Raw genomic sequence first — 14789 nt, 5'->3', positions numbered from 1 at the left:
AAACTTGAAGTGGAAATGGAATTATGACAATTATAATATTATGAACAGAATTAGTATTTTAAGCAGGATAAAGTATCCAGTCATATATCAAACAACCTAATACATATCAGGAAATAGAACAAAGCTCAGCTCTAATTTGGTTTAAAATAGATTTATTTAGCTATCTAATTTTCAGCAAATTATGTCCAATTTGACACCACAATGTCAAAATGAAGGGATTAAAATAAGAATAACCTAGTTATCCTTTGATTATCTTAGTGAATATTTTAAGAAATGTTATTACAGAAGAGAGACTAATCTGAATACCTACCTTTTGGTGGAATTTACACAGCACATTTTCATCTTATTCTAGTTACACACTGAAGATTAAGTGGCAGCAGAGTCCCTGCACAAGGAATTTTTGCATCTGTGCTTTGACAAAACTTTGAACAGTCATGTGACCATGAATTGTGAGTTAAACCTTCATTTTTGGTTGATGAAACATAGGACAAATAATTAATCTATGACACCTCTTCTTCACACAAAATTATATGTCAGAATATTTAATAGTTATGCAATTTACTGAAAAAAGTTTTGTATAGCCCATGCCTTTGTAGATGGTCAAAAAGCATGGCAATTTTGGACAGTGTGATGTGCAATATTAACGCAGTGATTTTTAAATATAAAAGGTAGTGGTAAAGCACAGAAAACTTAGTACACTCTGTTAACTGTGCCCTTAGGCATTGCAAGAAAACAGAGTCAGAAATTCTGAGTTAATTGAGTTCATGCCAAACAACACAGAACAGCAGCCCGAATATGTGAAAAGGAAAGAAAACTGCCTGAAAATACTAGAGAATTTGATTTAGATATTAAAAGCAGCTAACACTTAAATCATGCTTTCTTTGGGCCAAGCATTTGTATTACTTAATCCCCCAAACAGCTCTATTAGATTATTTTATTATATTTATTTTTAAGATTAAAAATAATCAAAATCAAAATTTCGCTAAGACCATGCACCTCTGCAGACAGGTCAAAATGGGGTTTTAGTGTACAGAGCAATGAGGATTATGAATTATTTAAGGTAGATTATCTGAAAGTTCACAAAATATTTATAAAACAAAACTGTTTTCAAATCATACATCATATTCAACTTAACATATGTCAAAACCTAAAAATGCCTGAAAATTTTCAAAAGAAATAATACCCATTATTGACGCCCAAAGATACATTCTGAAAAGGAGGTATTATAAATGAAGTTAGATAATTGCATTAGGGATCTACATTTTGTACTTCATCTGCATACTATATCATGATGCAGCTAATTTAATTTGCCATAAAAAGAGCTGCATGGTTGAATTGATTTTTCAAATAACATTCTGTTCTAAATGTTATTCCACCAGAGCTTTATTTCAAGTTGTAAGCCACTTTCAATTAAAGGAACAGTTGTGTAAACAGAATACAGCATATTTTTTTATTCAGCATAATTTTTCAGGATAGAAATTAAAAGTTGAACTTGTAAGAATTCAAACTGAGTTCACTTACCATAGCCAATGGGCAATGAGATCTTCCAGGTGCAGTCTAAGTTGTTGGGGTAACTGCCTGGAAATCCTGGACTCAAGATCACACCCCCCAGACTGCTCAGTGTTCCTCCACAGGTTGCTGTCAAATGGACAATGGTTGTCAGTTCCATGGGGCTACCATTTTCTCCCAAGAATATTCAATTCAAACAATCCTACTGTACTATGCTAAATAAAAGCAAGTCTTCGGAATGAATTTTACTTCTAATTACAGCATATAATACAAGGCATTTTACTTTGGTTGCTTATGGGACTTTCCCTCTTGACTACGAAGTGCCTAAGAATAAAGAACATTTTTTTCAAAATTTATCTTATTCTGGTGCACAGAGGTGCTCAATAAAAGTTAATCAAATTAATGTTTACATTTTCCTTAGGTATCAATGGATGTACAATATAATTTGTTATATACTCTCAATTTGTTAACTATGTGTTGCATATCATCCTGAGATAAATATATTACATCAATTCTCATAGCTGTCCTAATAAGTTAATAATATTACTACCCCCATTATACAGATAAGGAAACAGGCTTAAAGACATTAAGAAATTTGCCTAAGTTTATGGGCCTAGTACATAGCAAACCCAGAATTCTATCTTAGGTCTCTCTTGATTCCAGAACCCAAGTTTTGATCAGCACACATTATCTTCAGATTTCTTTTTAATTTTAGAATTCAACTAATTCTAACCACCTTCTCCTCAGGAGACCTGATGCTGTGATGATGAGAGTGACTATAAGTTCATATTCCTGGCCTTCTCTTGGTTATTAACATTTTATTTCAACTGTATCTGAGATTTAACTTTAAGGAGACATGACTGATTTTGTAATAAACATGACAAACATTATAGGTTGAAGCATATGAAATTCTAGTATTTGAACATTTGTGACCTATTCAAGTGGCAGTTTCATATGTTTCAAACTAAACACCCATAGAAGTATCATTGTCAGGATGCCACATTAAAAGGTTTATTCTTATTCTAACAATGCTCTCACTATCCAAAATGTTAAAATATTTTTGGAAACCTTCATTCAGAAGTCGCTCAGAACCTGGAGTGTAGTCTTTTTCCATTTTCTTTTTTATCATTAAGGAAAATTTGGTAGGAGGAATTATCCAGAAGACTTAACATAGTCAAATTTAGTGAAAATGGCAATTGCTCAAGCCAGGGAATCATAGCCTGCACTCCAAACATTGTGCAAAATAGCAAGATAAAAAATACTACACTGCTGATTCAAGAAATGCCTTCATGGTTATAACGTTGAATGTAAATGGATTAAACTCACCAATTAAAAGATATAGATTCTCAGAATGGATCAAAAAAATGAACCATCAATATGCTGCATACAAGAGACTCTTCTAAGACACAGGGACACAAAAAAAAATTGAAAGTGAAAGGATGGGAAAAAATATTTCATGCAAACCACAGCCAAAAGAAGGCAGGTGTAGCAATATTAATCTCAGATAAAATAGACTTTAAATGCAGGGATGTTTTGAGAGACAAAGAAGGCCACTACATACTAACAAAAGGGGCAATTCAACAAGAAGAAATAACAATCATAAATGTTTATGCACCCAATCAAGGTGCCACAAAATACATGAGACCAACACTGGCAAAACTAAAGGAAGCAATTGATGTTTCCACAATAATTGTGGGAGACTTCAACACATCACTCTCTCCTATAGATGGATTAACCAGACAGAAGACCAGTAAGGAAACTGAAAACCTAAGCAATCTGATAAATGAATTGGATTTAACAGACATATATAGAACATTACATCCCAAATCACCAAGATACACATACTTCTCTAGTGCTCACGGAACTTTCTCGAGAATAGCTCATATGCTGGGATATAAAACAAGGCTCAATAACTTTAAAAAGATTGAAATTATTCAAAGCATACTCTCTGAACACAATGGAATACAATTAGAAGTCAATAACCATCTGAGACTTAGAAAATTCACTAATATCTGGAGGTTAAACAACACACTCCTAAACAATCAGTGGGTTAAAGAAGAAATAGCAAGAGAAATTGCTAAATATATAGAGATGAATGAAAATGAGAACACAACATACCAAAACCTATGGGATGCAACAAAAGCGGTACTGAGGGGGAAATTTATAGCACTAAACACGTATATTAAAAAGGAAGAAAGAGCCAAAAACAAAGAACTAATGGATCAACTAAAGAAGCTAGAAAATGAACAGCAAACCAATCCTAAACCAAGTAGAAGAAAAGAAATAACAAGGATTAAAGCAGAAATAAATGACATGGAGAACAAAAAAAAAAAAAACAATAGAGAGGATAAATAACACCAAAATTTGGTTCTTTGAGAAGATCAACAATATTGACAAGCCCTTAGCTAGACTGACAAAATCAAAAAGAGAGAAGACCCATATAAACAAAATAATGAATGAGAAAGGTGACATTACCGCAGATCCCGAGGAAATTAAAAAAATTATAAGAGGATACTATGAACAACTGTATGCCAACAAACTGCATAATGTAGAGGAAATGGACGATTTCCTGGAAACATATGAATAACCTAGACTTACCAGAGAAGAAACAGAAGACCTCAAACAACCAATCACAAGCAAAGAGATCCAATCAGTCATCAAAAAGCTTCCCAAAAATAAATGCTCAGGGCCAAATGGCTTCACAGGGGAATTCTACTAAACTTTCCAAAAAGAATTGACACCAATCTTACTTAAACTCTTTCAAAACATTGAAAAAAATGGAACACACACCTAACTATTTTTATGAAGCTAACATCAATCTAATACCAAAACCAGGGAAAGATGCTACAAAAAAGGAAAACTACCAGCCAATCTCCCTAATGAATATAGATGCAAAAATCCTCAACAAAATACTTGCAAATCGAATCCAAAGACACATTAAAAAAAATCATACACCATGACCAAGTGGGGTTCATTCCAGGCATGCAAGGATGGTTCAACATAAGAAAATCAATCAATGTATTACAACACATTAACAAATCAAAAGGGAAAAATCAAATGATCATCTCAATAGATGCTGGAAAAGCATTCGACAAAATCCAACATCCGTTTTTGATAAAAACACTTCAAAAGGTAGGAACTGAAGGAAACTTCCTCAATATGATAAAGAGCATATATGAAAAACCCACAGCCAGCATAGTACTCAATGGTGAGAGACTGAAAGCCTTCCTTCTAGATCAGGAACAAGACAAGGATGCCCGCTATCACCACTGTTATTCACCATGGTGCTGGAAGTGCTAGCCAGAGCAATCTGGCAGACAAAGAAATAAAAGGCATCCAAACTGGAAAGGAAGAAGTCGAACTGTCATTGTTTGCAGATGATATGATCTTATATCTGGAAAACCCCGAGAAATCGACGATACAGCTACTAGAGCTAACAAATTTAGCAAAGTAGCGGGATACAAGATTAATGCACGAAAGTCAGTAATGTTTCTACATGCTAGAAATGAACAAACTGAAGAGACACTCAAGAAAAAGATACCATTTTCAATAGCAACTAAAAAAATCAAGTACCTAGGAATAAACTTAACCAAAGATGTAAAAGACCTATACAAAGAAAACTACATAACTCTACTAAAAGAAATAGAAGGGGACCTTAAAAGATGGAAAAATATTCCATGTTCATGGATAGGAAGACTAAATGTCATTAAGATGTCAATTCTACCCAAACTCATCTACAGATTCAATGCAATCTCAATCAAAATTCCAACAACCTACTTTGCAGACTTGGAAAAGCTGGTTATCAAATTTATTTGGAAAGGGAAGATGCCTCGAATAGACACTGAGGAATGGGGATGGAGTAGGATAAGTGGGAGGACTTACACTCCCTGACTTTGAAGCTTATTATAAAGCCACAGTTGTCAAAACAGCATGGTACTGGCACAAAGATAGACATATAGATCAATGGAATCGAATTGAGAATTCAGAGATAGACACCCAGATCTATGACCGACTGATCTTTGCTAAGGCCCCCAAAATCACTGAACTGGGTCATAATGGTCTTTTCAACAAATGGGGCTGGGAGAGTTGGATATCCATATCCAAAAGAATGAAAGAGGAACCCTACCTCACACCCTACACAAAAATTAACTCAAAATGGACCAAAGATCTCAATATAAAAGAAAGTACCATAAAACTCCTAGAAGATAATGTAGGAAAACATCTTCAAGACCTTGTATTAGTCAGCCACTTCCTAGAGTTTACACCCAAAGAACAAGCAACAAAAGAAAAAATAGATAAATGGGAACTCCTCAAGCTTAGAAGTTTCTGTACCTCAAAGGAATTTCTCAAAAAGGTAAAGAGGCAGCCAACTCAATGGGAAAAAATTTTTGGAAACCATGTATCTGACAAAAGACTGATATCTTGCATATATAAAGAAATCCTACAACTCAATGACGATAGTACAGACAGCCCAATTATAAAATGGGAAAAGATATGAAAAGACAATTCTCTGAAGAGGAAATACAAATGGCCAAGAAACACATGAAAAAATGTTCAGCTTCACTAGCTATTAGAGAGATGCAAATTAAGACCACAAGGAGATACCATCTCACACCAATTAGAATGGCTGCCTTTAAACAAACAGGAAACTACAAATGCTGGAGGGGATGTGGAGAAATTGGAACTCTTATTCATTGTTGATGGGACTGCATAATGGTTCAGCCACCCTGGAAGTCAGTCTAGCAGTTCCTTAGAAAACTAGATATAGAGATACCCTTTGATCCAGTGATTGCACTTCTTGGTACATACCCGGAAGATCAGAAAGCAGTGATACGAACAGACATCTGCACGCCAATGTTCATAGCAGCATTATTCACAATTGCCAAGAGATTGAAACAACCCAAATGTCCTTCAACAGATGAGTGGATAAATAAAATGTGGTATATACACACGATGGAATACTACACGGCAGTAAGAAGGAACGATTTTGTGAAACATATGACAATATGGATGAACCTTGAAGACATAATGCTGAGTGAAATAAGCCAGGCACAAAAAGACAAATATTATATGCTACCATTAATGTGAACTTTGAAAAATGTAAAACAAATGGTTTATAATGTAGAATGTAGGGGAACTAGTGATAGAGAGCAATTAAGGAAGGGGGAACAATAATCCAAGAAGAACAGATAAGCTATCATGGGTAAATTTAACATTTTGGGAATGCCCAGGAATGACTATGGTCTGTTAATTTCTGATGGGTATAGTAGGAATAAGTTCACAGAAATGTTGCTATATTGGGTTACTTTCTTGGGGTAGAGCAGGAACAGGTTGGAAGTAAAGCAGTTATCTTAGGTTAGTTGTCTTTTTCTTACTCCCTTGTTATGGTCTTTTTGAAATGTTCTTTTATTGTATGGTTTTTTTTTTTATTTTATTTTTTTAATTTTTTTAATTTTTCATACAGTTGATTTAGAAAAAAGAAAAAAAGTTTAAAAAAAAACAAAAAAGCAAGGAAAAAAATATGCAGAGCCCCCTTGAGGAGCTGGTGAAGAATGCAGGGGTACTGGCCTGCCCCACCGCGATGGTTGCTAACATGCCCACAGACATAGGGGACTGGTGGTTTGATGGGTTGAGCCCTCTACCACAGGATTTGCCCTTGGGAAGCCTGTTGCTGCAAAGGAGAGGCTAGACCTCCCTATAATTGTGCCTAAGAGCCACCTCCTGAGTGCCTCTTTGTTGCTCAGATGTGGCCCTCTCTCTCTAGCTAAGCCAACTTGGCAGGTGAAATCACTGCCCTCCCCCCTACATGGGATCAGACACCCAGGGGAGTGAATCTCCCTGACAACGTGGAATATGACTCCCGGGGAGGAATGTAGACCTGGCATCGTGGGATGGTGAACATCTTCTTGACCAAAAGGGGGATGTGAAAGGAAATGAAATAAGCTTCAGTAGCAGAGAGAGTCCAAAAGGAGCCGAGAGGTCACTCTGGTGGGCACTCTTACGCACAATATAGACAACCCTTTTTAGGTTCTAAAGAATTGGGGTAGCTGGTGGTGGATACCTGAAACTATCAAACTACAACCCAGAACCCATGAATCTTGAAGACAATTGTATAAAAATGTAGCTTATGAGGGGGGACAATGGGATTGGGAAAGCCATAAGGATCACACTCCCCTTTGTCTAGTTTATGGATGGATGAGTAGAAAAATAGGGGAAGGAAACAAACAAACAAACAGACAGACAAAGGCACCCAGTTTTCTTTTTTACTTTAATTGCTCTTTTTCACTTTATTATTCTTGTTATTTTTGTGTGTGTGGTAATGAAGGTGTCAGGGATTGATTTAGGTGATGAATGTACAACTATGTAATGGTACTGTGAACAATTGAATGTACGATTTGTTTTGTATGACTGCGTGGTATGTGAATATATCTCAATAAAATGAATATTAAAAAAATACATATACTTTCGTTGTGTCAGTAAAGAATTCCAGAAAAGTTTAGAAAAACTGAATTTTGTTGATATTTAAACTATAACCCCTCAAGTTGACTACTTTGTGGGAGATACCAAACATTTGGATATCTAAGTTCTGGTATTCATTTTAGCCATGAGTCTACTTTCTTTAAGATACCTGAGTAGATCTAAATATCTATGGTCATAATATCTCTTAATTTAGGGTTCTTACAATCTGCAATGATAATATATATATATACACACACATATATATTCTATGAGTTTATATATATATGTATGTGTATATATATATATGTATATATTCAGCTATAAGAAAGGCATATGTGAAAAACATCAAATTAATGATATAAAGAGACAAGCAAATGTGAAATAAAGATGACTGTTTTTTTTAAAAGCCCTTCTATATTTTGAGATTAATATTTGCCAAAAAAAATTAAGGATTACTTCTGAAACAGAAATATCCATGCCAATCTTTAGTTAAGGATTGAGATAGTCTTGCATGGGTACTTGGTAACATGCCTGTATTGTAGAAGCCATGATCAATAGTAATGACTGTGTTTAACACAGGCCAACACTCATTTAAGTGTGATGGCAGACAAATATGTGGGCATAGATAGTGAGTACATTTCTTGTCAAACATAATCTAATTACTTGAGTACTTAGTTATAACTATATGTAATCCTTTCTTTTCCTAAACCTAAAAAAAAAAAAAAAAAAAATCAATGGATGAGGATAAGATATATGTAATCTTTTTCCTTTGTGATATTTTAAATCTTTTTGGGTGGACTTGTCTTGACATTTGTTCAATGCTACCATCAGTTTTAGCCTTTTTCCCAGTGCTTACCTATCATCATTTGATGGACTGACCTCCTGCCTCCAGTGCTAAAACCTATTTTTATGCGCGACACTTCCTTATAGTAATCAGCATATTTAGAGTTATTGGTAAATACGGTATTTCTTAAGAACAAAGTACTTAATTTTATAAAACACCTAGGGATCTTCAATTTTATTGGATTTATATTTGTGACTTTGTGCCAATTCATTATTTTTTCTAAAGAACACATGCAATTTTTACTCAAGGGCACATGTCATCCCCTGCTGGAGAGGCTGTATGGTACAGTAATAAAGCAGGAAGGACCCCAGGATCTGCCTATCTCCAGCCATATGAAAGCATTACTGTAGGATCCTGGTCAATTGCTTAAACACTGTAGGGTTTTGGTCAATTGCTTAAACACCTGACTTGTTATGGTATTCAAGATGGTTATGATTTGTTAAGGTCTGAGAACAATGCCTGACACTCAGTAACTTTTATAGAAGCATTTGTTATAAAAATTGTATTCAGTAGTACTCTCCTTAAAAAAATAGGATTTCCAGGTGCTAATAAATAAAATATTATGTCTTTATCAATTTCTAATCCTAAAATTTCCCAGTTTGGATTAATCCACTGCTAACATGAAGAAAATCTTCCGTAATCAGTCCTTGAGATCTATTGTGGTTAATTTGTGCTTTCCAATGAAAGGCTGATAATTCTACCTCTCTGTATTCCTTGTAAGGAATTAGCAGCAACAGGGTGTTACAGTAGTTAAAATGTTTTCAGCATTTGTGAATATACGGGATATTTTAAATAAAAAGATAAAAATCAATTGGGTTTTGCTAATATAAGTTATCTATTCAAATAAAATATTTCCTTATATAATACAGAGTGACAGCAATGGTACATTGTTTGGTTAAGTGCATATTAGGAATTGATTTCCCTTCAAAGTTTAAAAAATTTCAATTCCCAAGTTTAAGAAAAAGGCAGGGAGAGAGGAGGTAGCCCACTAAAGTATTCTATTCCATAAAAATAACTTCAAGTTGTAGAGACATGTTAATCTATACAGTCATTTTACTGAGAAAAGCATTTTCAAGAAATAAGAAATTAGTCACCAAAGGATGTATTTCACTTGAAAACAAATATATGGGGAACATAATACAGAGATGTATTATTTCCTGGACAGGACCATCATGAAGGCTACAGTTATGTTTTGTTTGTTTTACAGGTTTGTTCTAATTTTACTTTCCTTGGTATACAGTTACATCTGTTTCCCATTTAAGGTGGTTAAATTGTACATTAGTAAAAACATAAGATTTGTTTGAGAAGTGGGCAAACCAGGCTGTCAGAAGAGCACCTTGCTTTACCTGTTGGGACCTAAACAACACACTATGCTATGCCAAATGAATCAAAAACAGTATGTAAATCGACCAGAGGAAAATGTTGAACATTATCATGGCCAATTTTAAAAAATGCTTGCATTTGTCCATATCGAGTTGACCGCTTTCTGCTGAAACCCCATTGTCCAATATGGGAATGCTTTCGACTAGCGTTCTTTGGAGAATGGGATTCTGAGTGTGACACACAGCAATATCCAAGGGTCGGAAGCTGGACAGGGACTATGGAGAAATCCCCCATGAAAGTGTTACTGCTATAATGCTCCATGCTATAGATAGTCATTCATTTACTGGACATTCTTGAAACAAAATTATTGTGCACTTAATAGGTGCTGAAAGTTCAGAGAAGATGGAAGCATAGCTCTATCTTCAAGGCCCTTAGGAAGGTCAGGGTGGGAAAGGAGGAGATTCAATAAGTGATATAACTACAGGTAAAAATACAGTCATACACATGGTAGGGCAGCAGCCCAGGATAGGGGCGATTACTGTACTTGAAGGTGGGAATCTAGTCAGGGTCAGGGTTAGGGCAAGGTGAATGAAGCACTTCCCTCAGGTGTGAAATTTAAAGACATACAGGTGGAGGGTAAAGTTTGGGGCCTGAGTGACAGGAGAGAATGTGCAGAGTTGAAAGGAAAACAAAGAAGAGCACCCTGACAACCTGCAAATCACAAGACTTTACCCTTCAAGGACTTCCTATATAATGGAGGCAAATGGTAACCACCTGCTATCCCCAAGGGATCATTAAAATTCCCATTATGTAATCCATGCTAAAAGTTTATGGAGCCTCAGGCATAGGTTCTTCCTCTTGAAATATGATGTTTAAGAAACGTTTCCCCTGAGAAGAGAGATGGTCTGATTCTCCGGGCTTGATAGGAACATCCACAAAACTGTCATTTCTCTGTTTCTGATATAAAACACTATCACTCGGCTGGAGAGGAGGGGCAAGATGGCGGCATAGAGAGGAGTGGAAGCTAAGCAGTTCCCCTGGAACAACTACAAAAAACCAGAAACAACTAGTAAATAATCCAGAATAACTGCGGGGGGACAAACGAGACCATCCACTCATCATACACCAACCTGAATTGGGAGGAATGCCCAAGAACACAGCATAAAATCTGTAAGTAAAACCTGCTGAACCAGGTCGGGAGACCCCCTCCCCCATAGCCCGAGCTGTGGAGCCGCGTGATGCCACAGAGAAGCTCTCTCCCAGCAAGCGAATACAGCTCAGCTGAGCTCCAACTGGGGTTTTAAGTAGCGAGTGTGAACTGCTCACTACAGGTACGCAGCCCCAAAAAACAGACAGAGGCTTTGGGTGACGACTGACCTGGGAGAGCCGGAGGGTCGCCTTGACTGGGTCTGAAGGGGACTATCTGTTTCTTTTTCGGCTCAGTGGAGAAAGCCCCAGTCATTTTCAGTTTCCAGGGCTGTGACTCTGGGAAGGGTGGAGCCAGCACAAGCAGAGAGAGAGACCACTGAAATGCTAATGACCTCCACCTGGGGGGTCTGTCTTCTCTAGGAGGAAAGGGGTGGGGCCCTTTCCATTCAGAACCAGACCCCAGAGCCTGGGGGAACACGGCCACACCTCCTCACACCAGTCAAGAATTATAGGCTAACAGGCGTCACCTGCTGGGCAGAAAAGCACAGTGACTTGAGGCATCAAAGGGTGGAGCAATTTTTTAAGACACACCCGCAGAGAAACCAGATACTGAATATTTCTTCCCTCTGTTCTGGTCTGGGAAAACCTGATTTGGATAAACAAGGAAACCATGCCTAGACAACAGAAAATTACAACCTACACTAAGAAAAACAAAGTTATGGCCCAGTCAAAGGAACAAACATACACTTCAACTGAGATACGGGAATTTAAACAACTAATGCTAAATCAATTCAAAAAGTTTAGAGAAGATATTGCAAAAGAGATAGAGGCTGTAAAGGAAGCACTGGACATGTATACGGCAGAAATCAAAAGTTCAAAAAATCTACTGGTAGAATCTGTGGAAATGAAAGGCACAACACAAGAGATGAAAGACACAATGGAAACATACAACAGCAGATCTCAAGAGGCAGAAGAAAACACTCAGGAACTGGAGAACAAAACACCTGAAAGCCTACATGCAAAGGAGCAGATGGAGAAAAGAATGAAAAAATATGAGCAACGTCTCCGGGAACTCAAAGATGAAACAAAGTACAATAATGTACGTATCATTGGTGTCCCAGAAGGAGAAGAGAGGGGAAAGGGGGCAGAAGCAATAATAGAGGAAATAATTAATGAAAATTTCTCATCTCTTAAGAAAGACATAAAATTACAGATCCAAGAAGCGCAGCGTACTCCAAACAGAAGAGATATGAATAGGCCTACGCCAAGACACTTAATAATCAGATTATCAAATGTCAAAGACAAAGAGAGAATCCTGAAAGCAGCAAGAGAAAAGCGATCCATTACATACAAGGAAGCTTAATAAGACTATGTGCAGATCTCTCAGTAGAAACCATGCAGGCAAGAAGGAAGTGGTGTGATATGTTTAAGATACTGAAAGAGAAAAACCACCAACCAAGAATCCTGTATCCAGCAAAGCTGTCCTTCAAATATGAGGGAGAGCTCAAAATATTTTCTGACAAACAGACAATGAGAGACTTTGTGAACAAGATACCTGCCCTACAGGAAATACTAAAGGGAGCACTACAGGGTGATAGAAGACAGGAGTGTGTGGTTTGGAACACAATTTTGGGACATGGTAGCACAACAATGTAAGTACACTGAACAAAGGTAACTATGAATACGGTTGAGAGAGGAAGATGGGGAGCACGTGAGACACCACAAGAAAGGAGGAAAGATAATGACTAGGACTGTGTAACTTGGTGAAATCTAGAGTATTCAACAATTGTGATAAAATGTATAAATATGTTCTTTTACGAGGGAGAACAAGCAAATGTCAACCTTGCAAGGTGTTAAAAATGGGGAGGCATTGGGGGAGGGATGCAATCAGCATAAACTAGATACTGTAACTAATAGAATCACTGTATTATGCTTCCTTTAATGTAACAAAGGTGATATACCAAGGTGAATGCAGATAAGAGGGGGGGATAGGAGAGGCATGTTAGACACTTGACATTGGTGGTATTGTCTGATTCTTTATGGTGGGCAATGTCCATGATCAACTGTACAAATACTAGAAATCACTTCATGAACCAGAACAAATGTATGACAATACAATTAGAAGTTAATAATAGAGGGGCATATAGGAAAGAACTATATACCTATTATAAACTATATACTACAGTTAGTAGTATTTCAACATTTTTTCATAAACAGTAACAAACGTACTATATCAATACTAGGAGTCAACAATTGAGGGGGGTTGGTTAGGGATAGGGGAGGATTAGAGTTTCCTTTTCTTTTTTTTTCTTTTTTCATCTTTCACTTTATTTCTTGTCTGGAGTAATGAAAAGTTTCTAATAATTGAACAAAAATTAAGTGTGATGGATGCACAGTTGTATGAGGGTACCCAGGGGCAAGTGATTGTACACTTTGGATCTTTGGATAATTGTATGGTATCTGAACAATCTCAATAAAAATGAAAAAAACAAAACAAAACAAAACAAAACACTATCACTCCACCTTCAAATAAATTATCAGTATTTCTGAATTTTGTTTCTGAAAACTTGGTTTTCCTGAGGATAAAGGCCTACAGAATATGGCTAAAACTTTCGGACCAGTTCTATTCATTCCTTCCCAAAACTTAATAAATTGGGCTTCTTATATAAATGAAATTGAGTTTAAAACCCTAAGTTAACAATTTTATTTCTAATCCATGTAGGCTGATCTTAAAATACTGACTGAAAAGGTTGAGTTACTGCATCCAGTGAAAAAAGATGCATGTTCAATTCTTGTTATACCTCTATTGTGCCATCATATTATTATATAACACATAGTTTGAAATTTAAAAGTGTAATATTTGAAGCCCCAAATGGTAGAGCAAGCACACCACCACTAGGTTATTGACAATATGTGTGCACAGCAACACAATTACAGAAGATGCGTCCATACCAATGCAAAGGGGAGACGGATAGTTCCAACGACGGACAGTCCCTGGCATACAAGAAATGTGGGAACGACCCTGTTTAAAAGAAAATGAAATAAAACTCACATATTTAAAACATGGTATATGGTATTTAATGATTAAAAGTTAGTGAGAAATGTTTGTCTGGTTGTCCTATAATTACAAATATAAAAAAAAATGCAATCAAGAAATCCCAGAATAAATTTCCACTAGTATCTATTAATGAATAATATACATTGAGTTAAAATAAAAAAAAAATCCCATAATCTCAGTATTTCTTTTCACTAAAAACAAAATCTTATAATTTCCCTTTAAGTAGACTACAATTCTGTCAGGCTTCTTTTCTAATGTTTAAGGAGGATTGACGGAATTGGGCAAAGTCAGTCTTTTTTTCATCATCAGAAGTTAGAGCTTTTGGTCTGAGAGGCTGAAAATGATTAGGAAATACTCTGTTGATTTGAAAGGTAAAATGTCAGCAATATGTTATCTGCTCTTGAAATGATAATTTTGTGGTTGTCTATAGCTCATGTACAAGTTACT

At 36.2% G+C, this 14789-nt stretch overlaps 1 protein-coding gene across 3 annotated transcripts in view; it reads right to left on the bottom strand.

Moving 5' to 3' along the window:
• Positions 1-14789, bottom strand: part of CSMD1 (CUB and Sushi multiple domains 1) — a 2222584-nt gene that overhangs the window by 220499 nt on the left and 1987296 nt on the right. For all 3 annotated transcript variants that reach the window (XM_037812751.1, XM_037812753.1, XM_037812752.1), the window contains exons 39-40: positions 14237-14306; positions 1522-1638 (exon numbers count right to left, since the gene is read on the bottom strand). In XM_037812751.1, the coding sequence (XP_037668679.1) occupies positions 1522-1638; positions 14237-14306 (187 nt within the window). The remainder of the gene's footprint in view (positions 1-1521; positions 1639-14236; positions 14307-14789) is intronic.

Source organism: Choloepus didactylus, chromosome 20 (genome assembly GCF_015220235.1).
Source record: "Choloepus didactylus isolate mChoDid1 chromosome 20, mChoDid1.pri, whole genome shotgun sequence".
Classification (NCBI taxonomy): domain Eukaryota; kingdom Metazoa; phylum Chordata; class Mammalia; order Pilosa; family Megalonychidae; genus Choloepus; species Choloepus didactylus.
The sequence above is the reverse complement of the archived record's forward strand: the minus strand, read 5'-3'. Positions and strand labels throughout refer to the sequence as shown.